Below are 19,556 nucleotides of genomic sequence, written 5' to 3' on the forward strand. Positions count from 1 at the left end.
CTCAGTGAGCCATGTCCAGGTACATACAACTTAAGGTCCTGTTTGATGTCTTCAACCCAAAAATTGTACAGTCCCATAGCAAATGATGTTTGCAAGACCATGCCTCATTAATACACTTTTATTTGCTCACCATTTTGTTCTAAGTACCTTTGAAACTAAGTGCTGAGACATGTCTTTTCACATGTTTATTCACACATATGCAATATTCCCTCAGGCACCAGTAGATGTTACAGTAGACATTAAATTCCCATTGAAATGGTCAATGTGCATTGATGGGGACTGTCAGATTCAGGCCATAAACAGATTTCTTTTTACACAGAGTAACCTGTGTAAAAGACAGCTTTGTTTCATTGCACCAAAATTAATGGAAAACTGAGTTAGTTTGTAATGTGATCTGCAGCAAAAAAAGGCTTAATTAAAAGATGTCTTATAAACACATTTCATGTTAAACTTCAGCTCTATATGGATGCTGTAGAAAGCCTATCAATTAAAAGATTTGAGGCATTCTTATTAAATTATATTTATTTAAATTTATAAGAGATGTGAAAGTTAATGTCATTTCCATTTTTTTTCTGTTCAGGGCAGTGTACAAAGATGCTGATTTGTATCTCCTGGATTCTCCTTTTGGACACCTAGACATTTTTACAGAAAAAGAGATATTTGAAAGGTATTTTATGTTTTGACAGACAGTATTTAAGAATCTCACCAAGCAGCACAAAGTAAAAGGAAGAGTTTTTAATAGCAATACAAAAATACTGAAGTGATCAAAATTATGCCTGTTAGGATGTTCATTTTTAGGGTTTCTCATAGTATTAAGTTGTAGTATTATATATATATATATTTTGAGTATTTTTTGTTAGTAGTAGGACAATGCACTGTGTGGGGAACAAGTGCAAGCATTACTGCTCCCTCTTCCACCTTAACATCTTGAGCCTGCTGTAATCTCGTGCTCCCAGTGCATGTGGCTTTACATCTGACACGTCTTTGTATCAGAAAGGCTTTCACTTTAAAACAATTACCTGCTTTGTAAGTATAATTTTTTACAAAAAGCTATATTTTGACCTGTTTTTCTAATCACTGAACACTGAATCACCTAAAACTGCCTGCTGATGATTGGTGCAGTTTGGCCCAAGTCAGAGACTTTTTGCTTGGCCTTTTGATGAAATCAGTAAGGATTTCATCCATCACTGTCATCCATGAGTTTTTCAGCCTCTGTAATTTTGAAGTTTTGAAATTTGAGTAATACTCCTAAGTCTCATATCAACAGATCTGAGTAACCCTAAGATGAAAAGAAATACTTCATGATGAAGTGTGCTTTTTGGGTTGACCCAAACATGATTAAATTTTACCTCTTTTTTGGTTCCTGCAATAAAGTACTCATTCTTTACACATCTCAGCTTTACCACCTCCCTTGTAGTTTGAGGTAGCACTCAAGACTGCTCATACTGGGAGCAGGGCAGGTAAAAGCAAATTAAAAGTGAAAGGGATAAATCATCATTTAATCATGAGAACAAGAAAGTCTAAATGTTCACACTTCCATCTTTTACAGCTGTGTGTGCAAGTTGATGGCAAATAAAACGAGGATCTTGGTTACTTCAAAATTGGAACACTTAAAGATTGCTGACAAAATATTAATCTTACATGAAGGGAGCTGCTATTTCTATGGAACATTTTCTGAACTTCAGGGTCAACGGCCAGACTTCAGCTCAGAGCTGATGGGATTTGACTCTTTTGATCAGTTCAGCGCAGAGAGAAGAAATTCAATCCTTACTGAGACTCTCCGACGATTTTCCATTGAAGGAGAAGGCATGGGATCGCGCAATGAAATAAAGAAGCAATCTTTTAAACAAAAATCAGATTTGAACGACAAGAGGAAGAACTCTGTGATTATTAACCCCCTTAATGCAAATAGGAAGTTCTCAGTAGTGCAGAAGAACGGGGTGCAGGTCAATGGGATAGAGGATGGGCACGGTGACCCGCTGGAGAGGAGGGTCTCACTGGTGCCCGACGTGGAGCAGGGGGACGTGGTTCTGCTGAGGAGTGGGATGCTCAAGGCTGACCATCTGCTGCAGGGGCGCAGGAGGCAGTCAGTGCTCAGCCTCATGACGAGCACCTCTGTCAACTACGGACCAAACTTCGCCAAGAAGGGAAGCACAACCTTTCGGAAAATGTCCATGGTGCCTCAGACAAACCTGTCCTCTGAGATGGATATCTACACCAGGCGCGTGTCTCGAGACAGCGTCCTGGACATAACTGATGAAATCAGTGAAGAGGATTTGAAGGTGTGTGCTGATTTGAATTCACCTTGGGTTTGGTTATGGTGATGGTTTAGTGTATTATACTCCTCATCTATTTCTCTGCTGAATATTTCCTTCCTAATGCAGCATTTCTCTGCAGAATATGTGTTTTGAATACCTGTGAAAATTTTTAAACTCAAGTATCATCTCAAAATCATTGAAATCCTCAAAAAATTATATTGCCTTATTTTTTCATTCATTTTTCAGTGCTAAGTGTAGGGAATTTCAATACAGAATTTACATCTCTTTCACTTTACCTTTCAGATTACTTAGGATAAAATAATATTTGAAACCATAACTTGAAAAAACATTGTTTTAAAGCATTTAGGTAAAATTCACCTTTGAAACATTAAAGGGTCATGGGAAAAATAAAATACATTTGAAGTACTAGCACAGTTTTTAAAACTGGAATTTGATCAAATTTGATAAGTTTGTCAGACTGCTTAGTTCTTGTGTCCTGATGCAAATAATGAATGGAGGAGGAAGTCTGATTTTACTCTGGTTTTATGGATGTGCAAAAAACCCCAGAAGGTTGGTTTTTATACCTAAAACTGGACCAAAATTTCTTTTTTTCTGATTGTTTCAATTAGTCATGATGGATGACTTTCATTTTCAAAACAGACAGCTGATTTTCTCAGGATAGGAAAATTTTCTGGGGAAGTTTCCTAGGAGGAAACAGATATCCAAGGAAAATTTAAATTCAATATTTGCTGAAGCACTGCCCATTTTTTCTTTTGAACTCAACAGAAAAAATAAAAGCTCAAAGTGCTTACAAATTTACTCTAAAATCACAATAATAATTCTCCATTGAAAGAAAATAGCTATTGATTAATAGTTTCTGATTCTGGTAGTGCTAGACAAATCTCAGCTTCTGTCATTGTTGTCTGAAAATTTCAAATAATCTCTTGATTGTGTTTTTATATCAAAGGTGACTCAACCGGTCAGTACCTTCCTCTCTAGCCATTATCAGCCAATTTAATGCTTCAGCTCAATTATTTGCAGTGACTTAGCAGAAAGAATGATAGCATTCTTGTGTCAGAAATTCTCATACAGAGATATTATTAGCATTCTTACTATTATTTTACTGTTTTTTGACAGGAGTGCTTCAGTGATGATGCTGAAAGCATGGGTACTGTTACTACGTGGAATACCTATTTCAGATACGTTACTATCCACAAAAACTTGATTTTTGTTCTGATTTTATGTGTGACTGTCTTCTTAATTGAGGTAAGAAAATCTGTGCTTGGCGTCATGTTGCAACATATGATGTTTGTTCAAACTGTTCTTTGTGAAAATGGATAAAGCATCAAGACATAAGCTCTTGTATGTATCACTTATTGAAAACTGCTGCTAAATTAAATTGTAGGGACTTTTCTACTGCTTAGATGAACACTTCTTCATCAAAGTTAGTGGTTAGTGCACAGCAGCAGAAGACCCATCTTCTCAAATTATCCAGGTTATTTTCTCTATGTGGTACCACAAATAAGAATTATTACCCTATGCAAGTCTTTTGTTCACAGGTGAATAATCTTCCATTTTTCATTAAAAATTACTTTTGAATAGCCTTAGGCAGTTAACAACAATAATTGCCATATTTTTTTTTTTTTTTATGAACACATAGATAAATTCTAGAAAATTGTTTTGAAAAATGAGTTACTAGCTTTGCTCCTAGTGAAAGAAGAGTGGTGAGTAAGGCAGAGTGCTGAGTGCCTGTGGTGGCAGTGAAAGATGGAAGGAGTGTTCCTGCAGCATGCAGAGGAGACTTTTTCCAAGGATGGTGTAAAACACCAGAACAAATACTGAGGAACATCTGGCTCTTTGAAGACATTTGACTGTTTTTCATATATCAGAAATTGCCTGCTTTTTGTGTTGTCTCTCAATTTAGAAAAACTTTAAGATTATAGAACCTCTTAATGTTCTCTTCTATAGTAGATATCCTAAATCAAGTATTTTTTAAAGTGAAGGAAGAAGTTTCATAGGGAGAAATCAATGAGACTGTATTCATATGTCCACTTACAAAATACTGTGCCAATTTCTTGGTATTTTTCAACATGAACTGAATAAAGAGAAGAATCCATTAGGAATATAGGATTATTTTCTGGCTGATTGTCAGCAAAGGGTTTTTAGCAATTCTGTGGTGAGATTCAAACTTCTAGTGTTATCATAGCTGGAGAAAGATGTGACTGATCTGATCTGTATTCTGAATTTACACTAATGATATATTGCAGGTGATTTAAGTTACTTCTCTTGGACCAGGAATAGATCCTGGAGCTTAAATCTAGTTTAGCATCTTAACTTTTAAATGAACTCCATCAGCAAGGCTGTGCTTAGAGGCATAGCACTTCTTGTAAGTTTTGTTTTCATGGTCGTGGAAAATGGCTCTGTACAGAATAGCAAAGCTGAAGGTGAGCTTTAGAGGCAAAGGAAATTTAAATTTTAAGATATATCAGATTTATTCCTGTATATTCAGCATATATTTCTAAATGCTTATTACACATTTTTGCTTTTATTTTAGACTAAATATTTTTAAATGGTTTTAAAAACCTTATCTTGTAACTGAAAAAAAAATAAATCTTATGACAAAGAATGTTTCCATACAATTTAAAGTTTCCAGTGTGACTATAATTGGTAAATGAATGGGCTGGAAAATACCCAGCTGCAGCCCAGTCTTGAGCAAACCTCTGTGTGTGAGCTGAAATACCATTCCAAGTGTCTGTGTGTCCTGTGCTAACAGTTTGTACCCTTCCAACTTGAAAAAATGAAGACAGGCTAGTGATGAACATCCAAATAAATTGAAAGTGGTGGTTCAGATCTGGGTGGGACTACTTTGAAAATTCTAGAAATGATATTTTAGATTTGAAAGGATTGCTTTGGAATGGATTGTTGCAGATTCCAAGGTGAGTTCACACAGTCACCATAAATAGGGCATCAACTGTACCTATTTCCTAGGTTTGTGTGGTGTGTGTTGTGTAGCCCACTTAAGCAGCTCCAAACTGTGTCTCATGGATGTAATACCCAGAGACTAGGGCTGCTGAACTGCAAGAAGAGCAGAGAAAGGCTTTGTGAAACTATTCTGTGACAATATTACCTACCATCATCTTCACAGCTGAAAAAACTCCTCTGTTGTGAGGAGTCAAGATGAGAACAGAATTCTGTTGGGAGATGTAAAAATATTATTTTGAAAGAAGGCTGATTCTTACAAATATTTAAATTCAGGACTGTCATGGTCAATCTTGAGTAAGACCTGCAGAAGTTGGTGGCTCCCATAGAGAAGACTTGAGTTATGTGTATCAGTTGGGGTATTACCACAGTGACATAAAAATGGATGGGAAGAAAATGTAAAAACTGTTTCAACCCTTAGAAAAATTATCATAGTCAGGAACAGAGCAAACTAAAATCTAATAGACTAGATTAAGATCTCCAGTATCTTGGTAGACAGACAAGAATATATTACAGACTAAATTCTTGTTGAGCACCGAACTATCTCACAATAAAAAGGGTTTAATCCTACATTTAAAAAATATTACAATAGATTATGTGGAAAATTATGTAAAACCTAAAGCAGCAAAGCAATATTAGTCAAATGAATATACCAAATGTAGATATCAGCTAGCAAGAACAACAATGCAAAAATAATAATGTTAAAGGTATGACATTCATATTTGAATAGATGCCTCTGAAGATACTGAGAGACTTACTCTTCCAGGGTCATAAACAATATTAATATTTAAAACTTAAAAGGCATACAGTTATCGTAGGAAGACATTAGCAAGCCTTTGTTAATAATATGGTAAAAAAGAACACAAGAATTTCTAGAATTCCAGAATCTCTGGGGCACTTGAGAGCCTGATTGTAATACAAGTCTAAATGTAGCTTCCCTGGTGGGATGCACTAAATTGTTTCCGTGGAGAGAGAAGCAGATATTACAAGGTTTTTGCTTTAAGTAGGTTTGACTTCCACCCATTTGTTATGCTCCCTCTAAAAACAGGTATAAAGTCAATGAAAAAAAATACAATAGAAAGATTACATAAAGTGATAAACCAAAATCTGACACTGTTTTCTTTGGTCACAGGTAGCTGCTTCTCTTGGTGGGGTATGGTTTCTTCAAAAGTAAGTAGTGGAGATAATTTTTTGAGAAACAGGGGTACCCCTTATATTATTTTTTTCTGTAAAGAATGAATAAATTCTGCCAGAATTCTATGTGGATAGTCACTACCTTATAATCAACAAAATGGTTCATAGATGGATGATTTAAATACGTTGTGTAGGTGGTAGCTGGTACTTCTTTAAGTGCTAACAGTTGAATGGTTTATGCCTTGTTATTGAGTACACAACAGTGTATGTAAGATTTTCCTGGGTCAGCTCACTCTGGGGATGAAGGGACCTGATTATCTTCAGTATACCATGATTCAGAGGTCTGGTAAGACTTGCTTAGGAACATTTCAAGGGAGCAGTTTCTGTAAGACCCCCATTTGTAAAATTTCTACAGCTCATCTATGAAGAATTCCCAGAAGTTATAGGATCAGCAGTTGTAGGTTAAAATGTACTGAGCAGCAGAAAAGCCAGTGGCTTTTCCTGGGTTAATGCTTTTAATCCCTGTTTTTGTCCTGCAGCAATGAGTGTGTGTGAGTATAGAAGCATATGGTGACATAGGTTTCACTGGAGGTGGAGTGATTTATGTTGATTTCAATTTCCATTGTCACTTAGGGCTTTGATTTTTATGGTATGCCTAAAGAATTTTACTTCTGTAGTAATTCAGTTTTTTTAAGACTCAAACTAATTTTTCTGTTTAAAACAAGTGGGTGTATTTTCCTGGATTAGATTAGGTGTGTCAGTGATTAAATAGGCAGCAGATTTACAAGAGACTACCAGAGCAATTAATAATTTATATTTTGTATGTTCATGACAATATTTTAAAAATGACTGGATATATCTATAGCCATTAGCATAGTTTTAAAGCAAATGGACACTGGAGTACTGTTTGGTTTTGTTTAGCAAATAAAAGAGAAAGAGCACACAATTCCCAGTAATGCATTTATTTGTCATTTCCATCACACAGCACAGCTTTGAAGGCAAATTCAACCCAGTCAGAAAACAGCACCTCTGACAAGCCTCCTGTGATTGTCACTGACACTAGCAGCTACTACATCATTTACATCTATGTGGGTGTGGCAGATACTCTGCTTGCCATGGGAATCTTCAGAGGTTTGCCCCTTGTGCATACACTTATAACAGTGTCTAAAACTCTTCATCAGAAGATGGTGCATGCAGTTCTTCATGCACCTATGTCAACCTTCAACTCCTGGAAAGCAGGTAAGTGAATTGGGAGGTGATTGACTCACTTATGCATTTAATTTCAATTTAATGGTTTTCATTCTGATAAAGGACAGTGTTACCTTCCATTTACATTTTCAGTCAAGTGGAATGTTAGAAGTTTGCCACATAAGGTAATTTATGAATCTTTTAATGAAACTTGATTGCACTTAAGTGTGACATATTTCAGTTGTCAATTCTGATTCTCAAATATCACCCTGTAAGAAAGAAATTTGGAGAAAATAAACCATTAACTGTTCTAGGCAATAAAAGTAGAATAACTTCTAAAGAATAGACTTTGTCAAAAACTGCAATAGAAAACATATTGTCAGCTATGTCATGAGTGACAAGGAATCAGATGTGGATGATAAATAGGGCTTTTTTATGAATAGTCCTACTAAAATGGCATAAAACATCAGTTAGTGTGAATGATGGTATGCATATTCAAATTTGGGAGTTGATATAAAGCTCATTATATAACTGGTGCAACAAGTTCCATCTCCCATTTAACATGAAATTCCTGTATCATGTGTTTCTTACTGATAACTACTAGATCACAGGAGACACTGCTAAATGATGACACAACAATGAGCTTTTCTTTAATTTTCCCTTATATTCTTAACTTTGTTGTTACATAATCTTTAATACAGTAATTCTACTCAAAAATTAAGAAACAGGTTACAAACCCAGGCAAATGTTGATGTGCAAATTACCTGTGTATCATGAGGGCCTGCTGAATAAGGGGTACCTTATGCTTTGTGCCTCTATTCCTGCCCTTTTTAGTTGTTACTTTTTTTAAATTACATTTTCCTGGTTTTTTTTTTCCCAAGAGCTGAAACAGAAGTTGAGCAGCCGAATTCTTCCAGGGAGACAGAAACTGTAGCTCCACTAAACTGTCATGGAATTGCTTATACTAAAAAAAAAAAAATCTTGTATTTAATATTTTGCATTCAGAAAAAGTTGTAACTTTTGTTAAAGTAGTAAATGTGGGATTTTGGGGTGAGTACTAAAATGTTTGGCTTTTTTTTTCCTTAATCCATAGGTGGTATGCTTAACAGATTCTCAAAAGATACGGCCGTACTGGATGACATACTTCCACTTACAGTATTTGACTTCATTCAGGTTTGTAGAATAAAAATTGTAACTTTTGCTGTCTTATAGCAATATGATATTTCAGCTTTACATCTTGCAAAGGAAATCATATGATTTTTTTTTCAATCTATGTATCTACGTAGCTGCTTATCCTACACTGTATTGCTTCATTTTGAGTTCTTGCCTCTGTGTGTACTTACCTCCACTGTTTATGCAAACCACTCTTACTACTTGGGCTCAGAAATATTTTTGCCCTGCAGACCCCTACAGGACAAGTATCCCTGCTGCTGCCCAGATTCAACTGTAAGTCATAAAGGGCATTCCTTAGTTTTTTCTGTTATCTTGGGTAAAGTTAACTGTTTTTTTAATGCTATTCTTTTATTGTATTCAGTCACTTTCATAACTTCCCCTCCTTAAGCTCACTCTTCTGCTCCCAGTTTGCTAGCATCACTCTTAGTTTATTTCTCTTCTGTTGAATATATTCTTGACTTTTCTGTTCCTTTGTCTTCTATGGAAATGTCAGCTTTTCCTTAGAGAGAACTTGTTCCCAAAACATTTTAAAAACAGAAGCAAGTCTTTCCTGGTGCTCCTGTTTCTCTCAAAATTATTAAGGTGATATACAGGTCCAACTTAATCAACCCAAACACTCTGCTGTGCAGATTGCCTGTCTCCATCTGTGAATTTGCCTGCTTTATAGTCCCTACCAACATGATTATCTGATAAAGACAGAATTTCTTTCTCTATGTCTTTGTAAGGAATTGATAACTTTGACTCATGACTTCAGAGGGGCCCATGCAGCTTGACATGAAGAGGTTCAAGTATATTAAAGCTTTACTTCATGTCCTGCTGATGTCATGAGGACTTGCTGAATGAGCAAACATGGACATTGGGACTCTGAATCAACAGTGTAATCTTCAGTGTGAACAGCAGTCACTACTGTCTTTTTGATATGACCGTTTTGTTTCAGATATTTTGGATCTGCCATGGGGGTGTTATTCCAGAAGCATGTTACTTAGTCTGTCTCTACATTTCAAACTTTCTACAAGAAACTGCCTAATTTTTCATGTTTTCAAGAATAAGGAAAATCCCAGTATTTGGCTTTTCTATTCTGATGCCTTGCAGAGGTTTAGCTATACCCTATTGTCCCACAGATTCACCTCTCAGCTGCAGAGGCTTCTAGACATGCATGATAAGCTGCCCTGTCTTTCCAGGTTCTTCTGCTGAATATCATTGAACCTACCCATTGTCTTGAATAATTTTAACAGTTATTCCTTCACAACCAATTTCTTCTGGTCCTCCATAGATTCAGACTTCCATGAACTCTGCTAAGGAATAAAGATTCCTCTGAAAGATACAGAGAAGTTATAGATAGGACTTTTCCCTTCTGATGATTGTTCAAGAGCCACAGAGTGTGGAAGGGATATGTGGACCTAGAACCTGGAACACCTCCAACCCCTCTGTTCAAAGCAGGTTCCGCTAGAGAAGTTGCTCAAGGCCAAGCTGAGTTTTGTATAACTCTGAGTAACACATTCCAGTATTTGACGTTCCCCATGCTAAAAGTGCTTTTTCTTATGTTTAAATGGAATTTTGTGCATTTTAGCTTGTGCCCATTGCCTCTTATCTTCCCACTGTGTGCCATTTAAAAGAATTTGGTTCAAGCACATATAGTCCACAAGAAATACCTACTATTATTTATATAAATAGAATATATTTTTAATTATATAAATAATAACAAACTGCATATATGGAATCATTCATAACCTATATAAGTATAATGAATACCAGTATATAGTCATACAAAGTGATGAGATCCCCCTAAGCCTTGTCTTAAGGTTAAACCCAGTTCTATCAGCCAGTCCTCATTTCTTGAAGATCCTTCCTGTGAGATGCTGCTAGCACATATATTTGTCCCTAAGGTTTAATATGTCTCACCCAAAAGTTCATAGTGAACTCACTGAACATTCATGCCTGTTATCAGGACTGGTTTCCCCTAAATGATAAACTCCTGTTGGTTAATCAAACTGCAGTCATTGCCACCTTGAACATTTGCGAGTTGCTTTGTCTACTACCATCTGCATTTTCCAAACTGGGAAACAGTGGGACATGTCTCCCCATCTGGCCTCTGTCCCAGGGCTGAAAGCTCAGCATCTGAGGCACTGAACTGTGCTGCATGAGTCCTCTGCTGCCATTCCTCAATTGTATGCCAATATAGTTGTCTTGTGGTTTAGATTTTTGCTTCTGCCTTTTTAGAGAAAATATCATCTTCTGTCTGACTTTAGGCTTACTTTGGAGTTTATGAGATAACACAGATTTTCATATTCAACTTTTTAGTGAAATGACTGTGGGATCAGCAGTTAGAACAGTATGACATCATGGTGACCTTTACAAAATTTGAGTAAATGACAGAAATGGGAATTTTAACAGTCACTAAGTGACTGTAATCTCAAGTAATGTGAGAACTGTATAACTTGGCTCAATATCACTTGAATAGTTCATTTGCTTCTTAACAATTAGAGAGAGATACAAGTGTTACTAATTTCTGCAGTCTGAAGTAATGAGTAAACACAAATCCATTCTTGTATTGCTGCAGACCAGTGCTAAACAGCCTGCACAAGTGTAACCCACATATATCACCATTCCTTTAAGAGAGATGAGGAAAATAGTGAAAGAGCTCACAGGATCATAAAATTGTTTGGGCTGGAAGGGACATTAAAGATCATCTAGTTCCAAACCCTCTTCAAAGGCAAAGACACTTTCCATGAGATCAGGTTTCTCAGAGCCCCATTCAACCTGGCCTTGAACACTTCCAGGAGTGGGGCATCCACACCTTCTTTGGGCAACCTGTTCCAATGCCTCACCACCCTCACAGTAAAGAATTTCTTCCTAATATCTAATCTAAACCTGCTCTATTTCAGTTCAAAGCCATTCCTCCTTTAGCTAGTTCAACTGTAATGTAATTTTTTTCATATAATGTGATGCTGCTATCGCATTGCTCAGATTTCTGATGAAAAAAAATGTTATAGGAAACTTAGAACATGCTTACCTGCTCATGAATGACCTCTAACTTGGAATACTGGGAATTTAAATCCTGCCTTGAATTTATGTGGATGTAGTAGCAAAAGCACCCACTGCAGGTTTCTTCCTAATGTGAAATTAGTTTTGTTTTCATCTATTTCTTTGTTGACTGGTCATTTGCAGTGATGTTTCAATGCAATGTTCATAATTTTGCCCCAAATTGTCCATTTGCAGTTGGTTTATGCTGGTAAGTATGCAGCTTGAAGTAGCTGTTTAGTGTTAGAAGTAACACCCTGATACAAAGCAGAACTTTGCTATTTTATGTACACTGGTATACTTGATTAGATTTAGACACTAGAAAAAAGCAGTCTACGTGCTTAAGACTCTTCTAGAGTAAAGATTAAGACCAGATTTAGCTAAATCTGGCTGGAGCTACTGAGAATGAGATCTTAAAATGGTAGTAATCTCTAGTAGGTTAAAATACATTAACTCTGAAACAATTTTGTTCCTTTTATCATCTGACACCTTTAAACACCTTTTTATTTCTCCTGAAACTGCTAATTTGTCATACCACAGATTTTTGTACAATTTATTTCCTGTCTTCTGATCAGGACAAGCAGTCGTGTTAGTTTCATGCATGAGTTACAGTCCCTTGACCAAAGAAGTTCAACTTCCCACTTTTTCTGATCCTCAGCAAGACTGCTTTGCCCAGAACCTGCAGGAGGCTGTCACTCAGCTCCTGACAGTCTTGCACACCTAGTCCAGACAAGGACAGCATCGGTAGGTTTGGCCGGTGGCTGCAGATATTGCAAGTGTCATTCTTATATTTTAAGTGGAGAGTGAGTGCCATTGCTTTTGTGCGGCTTCATATTTTAGAAGCCCGCAATACAGACTGTACTATAGAAAACACTTTTTCCATCTATTAGAAAAACTAGCAGCTTATTGCAACAGGTTATGGATCTGGTCCAAGTTATTCATTATCTTTTCATGGAGGTTTGTTCTCAGCTGCAAATCTTCTTAGGTTAGCACTTTATGTTCGTTGAAACAATACGTAGTTGCCATAGGAAGGAGATTCATCACCAATCTCTAGTCTATAAAATGATAAGTTTACTTTATCAATAGTATTTTTCTTTCATTCTACAGTTAATACTGATTGTGATTGGCGCTATAACAGTAGTCTCAATATTAGAACCCTACATCTTCCTGGCATCAGTGCCTGTGATAGCAGCCTTTATTCTGTTAAGGGCATACTTCCTCCACACTTCTCAGCAGCTGAAACAACTGGAATCTGAAGGTAGGAGCAGCAAAGTTGGTAGACTTTTAAATCCACAACAAATCAATTGAGAAGTGATTCACTCTTTCTCCTCTTTTTTGCATCCTCTCTTGCAAGATGACATTGTCTTTGGGAGCAGAACACATATAACTTAAAGCCAGGGCTGTTACTGATCCAGCCAATACTTAGTGCTCTGCTGCCAAAGAGCAATAAAAAAGGCCTTTTAAAAGATGGGCTTTATCACCACTGCAGCTGAAAACAAATAAAGTCCTGACATAGAGTTTTCTTGAGAGTAAATGTAACTTGAAAAATGGTGGTCAGACTTGGTATGTACCCTTTGAGTTTGTTTCTTTGTAAGAAAAAATTTCAATAGATGTATCTTAATCAGAAAGAGCTCTGATTTCTCAATAAGTTATTTGATTAAATTGCCTTCCTCTCGCCCCATTAAGAGACTAAAATGTTCCAAATAGAATTGAAAACCTCATTTGGAAGTGTGAATTTGCACACCATGCACTGTTGCCTGGCTTTGCAGCAAATGGGCAGATCCTCGGCAAATTAGTCCTGAATTTTCAACAGTGGTGATCCTCTTCCCTTTTACTTAAATGTAATTCTGGAGTTCCTCAGACCTAAATTTAAATTTCTTTGATGTTCACAGGGATCCAGCACTGGCTCAACACTTTTTATGTAATGCAAGATTTGCTTAAAATTACCATGTCAGTGCAGTTGAATCTGGAGCATTAAAGTACTCTGTCTATGCTAAGAAAGCTTCATATACTGGAGTTCTCAAAATTGCAGGAATTAATTTTGGCTGGGGAGGAGCAGCCTTTCTCTTGTGGCATCCTACAGAAGGCCAGGAGCATTTCCAAGTAGATATGAGACAAATAGTTATGCGTTAAATATGTAGAGTATTGTGATCCCTTCCTGTCAATACACTGAATGCAATTTCAACCCATTCTTGCAAGGACTGTTGCTGTATATCCTTTGTTAGGATTATTTCAGTCATGTAGTCTGACAACATATGTGAATTGCACACTGGCAGTGGTTACGCTGATGTGAGGTAGAGCATGGCGGGGTGTTTGCATTATGTCAAAGGCATTTCCTCATGCATGTTTATGTTGTTCTGATTTAAACACTTTGCAGCTCGGAGTCCAATTTTCACCCATCTTGTTACAAGCTTAAAAGGGCTGTGGACACTGCGAGCTTTTGGGCGGCAGCCATATTTTGAGACCTTATTTCACAAAGCTCTGAACCTACACACGGCAAACTGGTTCCTCTACCTGTCAACACTGCGCTGGTTCCAGATGAGGATAGAAATTATTTTTGTTGTCTTTTTTGTTGCTGTGGCATTTATCTCTATCATAACTACAGGTATGGTAACTTTACCCAAAAACTGAAATGGAACTCTGCTGCTTCTTTTTAATGGCTCAGCTTTAGAAAATTCTGAGAGAAATAAGCTGTTGTGGAATTTAGCATACACTGGAGTCATTGATTTAAGTATGTCATAATAGTAAACACAATTTAATTAAAATAGAAATAACACCATTATTGCCTGCAGTCTGATATTGTAGAGGACTCATTAAAGGGATTAATCTGAAAATAATAACTGAAGGGACAAAACTTTTATTTTGTTGATAGTAATTGCTGTAAAATAATCTCATGAGTTTGAACCCACATTACTGTTCCAACAATGGATGTTGATCACACCTGTATAGCTCAAAGATTTTTAGTAAATAGAAGTTAATGTTCCTCTCACTTGCAAATGGCTAAGACATAAAAATGTTAATAATCTTTTAAAGCCCATAACATTAGGAGAAATCGTCATCCAGTTCTTTAATTCCCAACCATTTTCCTATGTGAAGTTTTGCAAATTCTATTCAAAATCCCCAGAAAAATGACTCACGACTCCTAGTAGACACAGTATATGAATGAGAATCACACTATACCTTACTTGTATTTGAAGTGGTGCCCATGACTTGCCAGGTGTAGCCAGCCTCAAACAAGAAAAAATTAGGAGTATGATGTCCCATAAATGTTAATAATTCATTCATGTGGAAAAACTCAGCTAGAGATAACTTCAAATACAGTTTTTTATTCATTTTGCTTTTGTTATGTTTGGACACAGTTCTACCTCTCCAAGTTTTGCACTGAACTTTGTGTGCAGGATCTGTATGCAGTTTCAGTACTATGGTCACTGATGAACAAGAGTTTGATGATTTTGTGGAGGAGGTTTTTAAATCTAACAATATTCAAATTTCTTTCAGCCATACTTCAGTGTTGAAAAGGAGTTATATAAGAGCTTGCAATTTATCAAATTTGTACAATTTATGAAATGCTATCCTATATTTCTTGTAGAAGGAACTCTAGCTCTCCTTACAAATGGAGACACGACACACATACTTCCGTATGAAAATAGGCACTTACAGTTCTTTTTTTTACTAAGGAGACTTCTAGTTCCCTTACCATTCATGGGAAACAATGCTCCCTGTTGTCCTTCTCATTTCTCACTCTGTGTTCTTAGTAGTTTGGGGTTTTTAGGAAAATAATTTCTTGCGTTAGTTGTCCTGTATGTTTTACTTAAGAAAAGGAGTTAAAACACTTTTAAAAAATATTAAAATTTGTCATCTTGGGACCATTATAACCTTTACTGTTATAAATAATAGACCCTTAGAGCAACACTAGATTCCTTATCTTAATTTATCAGCTTTCATGAGGAATATTTTGCTTTTATTGCTTACTTTTATATTTACTTATGTAATGAGACATCTATAAGAAAACAGGAGGTTTATTGAAGAAAATTATATAAGGAATGGAGAAATCATAGAAAGGCATTTGGCTTAAATTCTCAATTCCATTCACACATAGTGAGGTGAAAAATCAACAGTGTGGTAGATTAAATGCTTATATTGTATTGTATGAAGTCATAAAGGAAAATCCCTGGAAAATCCCAAGCTTGAAACAGCCAACAGTTAAAGCTATAAAATTTACATCTGCATCATTGTGAAACACTAAGGAGAACATCCTCTATTTGTCAAAGAAGGGAAAATGTAAGCTGTTTTGAATTTTAGAGTTGCTAGCTGTGTCTGGTGTTTTGGTTAGATAAGAGTAATTTCACAGATTCATGTGTGTTGAAAACAGGAAAGTCAAATCAAGATTGCAGAGACCTGATTCTGTTTACAGTTTAAGTACCAAGATTCTTCTGCCAAGCAAGATTGGGGTTTCTAGTGAATTCAGCACCAAAGCCAGGTGTTAAACTATGATTTAACTCTTAGTCCTTTTTATGATTAACAAATCCATGTTTTCTCCAAGAAGTAAAAGAGGCAAGAGTATGAACATGCATCTTAAGATATACATGCTAATTTTCTGTTTTCTAATGGCTTTTTATTTGCACAGAAAAATTGAATGCGTTTTTCTCTCCACAGGTGAAGGACCAGGTACAGCTGGAATTATTCTTACTTTAGCTATGAACATCATGGGAACCTTGCAGTGGGCAGTAAACTCAAGCATAGATGTTGATAGTTTGGTAAGCAAAAAATGCACAGTGCTGTGCTTTCTTTTGAGGAATTGCCTTATTTTGTTGGTTATGGTTGTGCAGTGAATTATCTTCAGAGTTGAATATTATGCAGAAATGTCAGAAAAGTTTCTCTCATACCTTTGATAGCGAACCACTGGCTTTGGGATGACACAAACAAAGTTTTTACATGATCAGAAGTTTTTCTGGCCTGGAATAGGCAACAGCAAATACTTGCACTTGAGGATTCAGATTGCAGATGTAGCAGTGATAGGAAAATCTCAAAAAGGCTTGGGGCTGTTTTGTTATATTTCCTGTATTTATACATATAAAATACATCTTCCTTGGTGTACTTAACAGTTTTGCATAGCAGATCACAAAGGATGTTTTTGAGATTCTTTCACTCGTTATCAATAGTGGTTTTAAAATCTGTCCTTGACTTCCCTGGCAGTCTTTTTCTGGTTTTATGTAAAATGCCCTCTGACATAAGACTTTGCAGTCATGCATAATTTCCATAGGTAGGACTGGCTTTAAAAGAGACCATTTCACAAGGTTAGCTTCTCATCACCTATTTGTTGAGATATGTGAAGCAGACAGGAAGCTCATAGAAGAATATGTTTGTTCTTACACTTTTCATCATACATTAATTGAAATGTATGAAAGTTTTAGCTTTTGTTTTAAAATGTAATAGTTCCTGATCTCTTTCCACTTCATTCATGCTAGGATTTATTTTAGATAGAATTTGTGTAACAAAATACTGTAGTCTTACAAACAAAAAAAAATTCTGAGAAAAAAGAATCCTGTCTTACCCACTCTGAACCCTAAATCAGCTTCTCAGCCCAACCATTTCAGTATTGGAAAACAAAATTTTACAGCAGATTTCAGAGTCCCTTAAATCCTGATTAATTGAAATTAATTGCCATATTAAAAAAATATAATTGGGGCAGATGGTGACAGTGAAGCAATATTTTAATTTTTAAAAAAAATAATTATTTTTAAAATAATTAAAAAAAAAAAATTTAAAAAATAATGTTAATTTTTTTTTAAATAATTATTCAACTAGATTCACCCTGATAGAAATCATTAAGAGCCTCAGAACAAGGAATTAACCACTTATAGCATCTAAGCTCTTGTTTGCACATCTGACTGCTGATAGTCGAGGAAGCTGATGGCCATTCAGCAGTGATTCCCACCCACCAAACATTTCATGCTAGCTCCTTCTTTGCTTTGTTATGAACAGCCTGTCTCAAAGGGCAAGCAAGTGCTTTGTGAGAGGGCTTCATTGCTGTAACTGCAAGACTTGCTGAATAGCAGTTACATGACTAAAAATGAAATAAAATGCAATGTTGGTAAATCACAGAATTTTTAGGGTTGGGAGGGACCTCTGGAGATCCTCTTGTCCAACTCTCCTGACAAGGCAGGGTCACCTAGAGCAGGTGACACAGGAACTCTCCACAGGTGGGTTTTGAATGTCTCCAGAGAGAGAGAGAGAGACTCTACAACCTCTCTGGGCAGCTTGCTCTGTTGCAGTCAGAATTGCTGCTAGCATAGTCCAGGGTAAAGAAGCAAAAAGGACCTTTGCACAACATCCACAGATGTTTTATTCAGCCATGTAGTGAGACGTTCAAGTCCCAGCACCCACACCCAGAGAATCTAACTTTGTCTCTCTACAGGGGCCTGGAGGCTGATCCTGGTCTCAGGGCAGTACAAAGATGAGGGCCAATCAGGGAATAGGGAAGGTGTGGCTCAGGAACATAGAAATAGACATAGGAACAGGGGAAGGAGCCAATGGGGTCTAACAGCTTTTTGAGGGAAGCTTCTTGTGTCTCCCTTGACCAGGGAATGCCCCCTCCCCCCCAGGGTCTCCACACTGTTCCAGTGCCTCAAAGTGAGAAAGTTCTTCCTTACGTTGAGGTGAAATATTTTGTGTTTTGGTTTATAGCCATTGCTCCTTGTTCTGTCACTGGGCACCACTGAGAAGAGCCTGACAGGATCCAGCTGACAGCCACCTTCGAGATATTTATGCATTAATGTGATCCCCTCTCAGTGGTCTCTAGACTAAATAGGCCCAGCTGCTGCAGTGTCTCCTCATAAAAGAGATGCTCCAGACCCCAAATGATCTTTGTGGCCCTCACTTGGCCCTCTCCAGTAGCTCTTGATCTCTCCTGTGCTCAGGAGCCCAGAACCCAACCCAGCGCTCCAGATGTCGCCTCACTAGTGCCGAGCAGAGGGGCAAGGACCACCTGCTGCCCATACTCCTCCCGATGCACCCCAGGTTACCACTGGCCCTCCTGGCCTCAAGGGCACACTGCCAGCTCACAAATTGTCATCCACCAAGACTCCCAGGTCCTTCTCTGCTAAGCTGCTCTCCAGTAGGTCAGCCCCCCCAAAACAACCAGCAGAGCAACAACCATGTTAATTCACTTGGCTCTCATTTGTAGACTCCATCCCCTGTAAGGCAGAATGTGATCACTTCAAGTATAAAAATCTGTATACAAATAATGTGTGTGTATAACATGGCTTAATACAAAGGTGTTAACACTGAAGGTGTTTCACATGAGCAACAGGAAGTCCTACTGTAGGATGCAGAGGGTGCTGGTTACAATAGTGTTTCAATAAAGAAGAACTTCCCCAGAGGGTGCTGGATACAATAGTGATTCAATAAAGAAGAACTTCTCCTTTTTAAAAGTCCAGTTCTGTTAAAATGTCACCTATTAGCAGCAATAAGAAAGTAACTCCCTTTCCCTTGGAAAGGGAGTCCCAGGTTGCACTAGACACTTCTGAGTACTTTGCTCTGATTGAGACAAAGGACTGTGCTGGAGCACTGGTTTTGTTATGTGTTACATTGTATTATTGATAGCCTTCTAAGGTCCATCAGGTTGTAGAGTGGATCCTCTGGACATCATTTGCCAGTGGATAACTGCTCACCCTCATGATATGAATTTTTAGGTATCCCAGAGGGGAAACTAATAGATATTGCTGGCAGGATGGTTTTCTTGACATTCAAAAGCTGTTGCTGTGCACAAGCAGATATAAATAGCTTAATGGTGTCAAGATA

General features: G+C 37.1%; 1 protein-coding gene across 1 annotated transcript in view; it reads left to right on the forward strand.

Moving 5' to 3' along the window:
• Positions 1-19,556, forward strand: part of CFTR (CF transmembrane conductance regulator) — an 88,226-nt gene that overhangs the window by 46,836 nt on the left and 21,834 nt on the right. The window contains exons 13-21 of the mRNA XM_054632061.2: positions 581-667; positions 1,550-2,282; positions 3,396-3,524; positions 6,370-6,407; positions 7,357-7,610; positions 8,653-8,732; positions 12,861-13,011; positions 14,131-14,358; positions 16,410-16,510. Of these exons, the coding sequence (XP_054488036.2) occupies positions 581-667; positions 1,550-2,282; positions 3,396-3,524; positions 6,370-6,407; positions 7,357-7,610; positions 8,653-8,732; positions 12,861-13,011; positions 14,131-14,358; positions 16,410-16,510 (1,801 nt within the window). The remainder of the gene's footprint in view (positions 1-580; positions 668-1,549; positions 2,283-3,395; positions 3,525-6,369; positions 6,408-7,356; positions 7,611-8,652; positions 8,733-12,860; positions 13,012-14,130; positions 14,359-16,409; positions 16,511-19,556) is intronic.

This window comes from Agelaius phoeniceus, chromosome 5, assembly GCF_051311805.1.
Source record: "Agelaius phoeniceus isolate bAgePho1 chromosome 5, bAgePho1.hap1, whole genome shotgun sequence".
NCBI lineage: Eukaryota > Metazoa > Chordata > Aves > Passeriformes > Icteridae > Agelaius > Agelaius phoeniceus.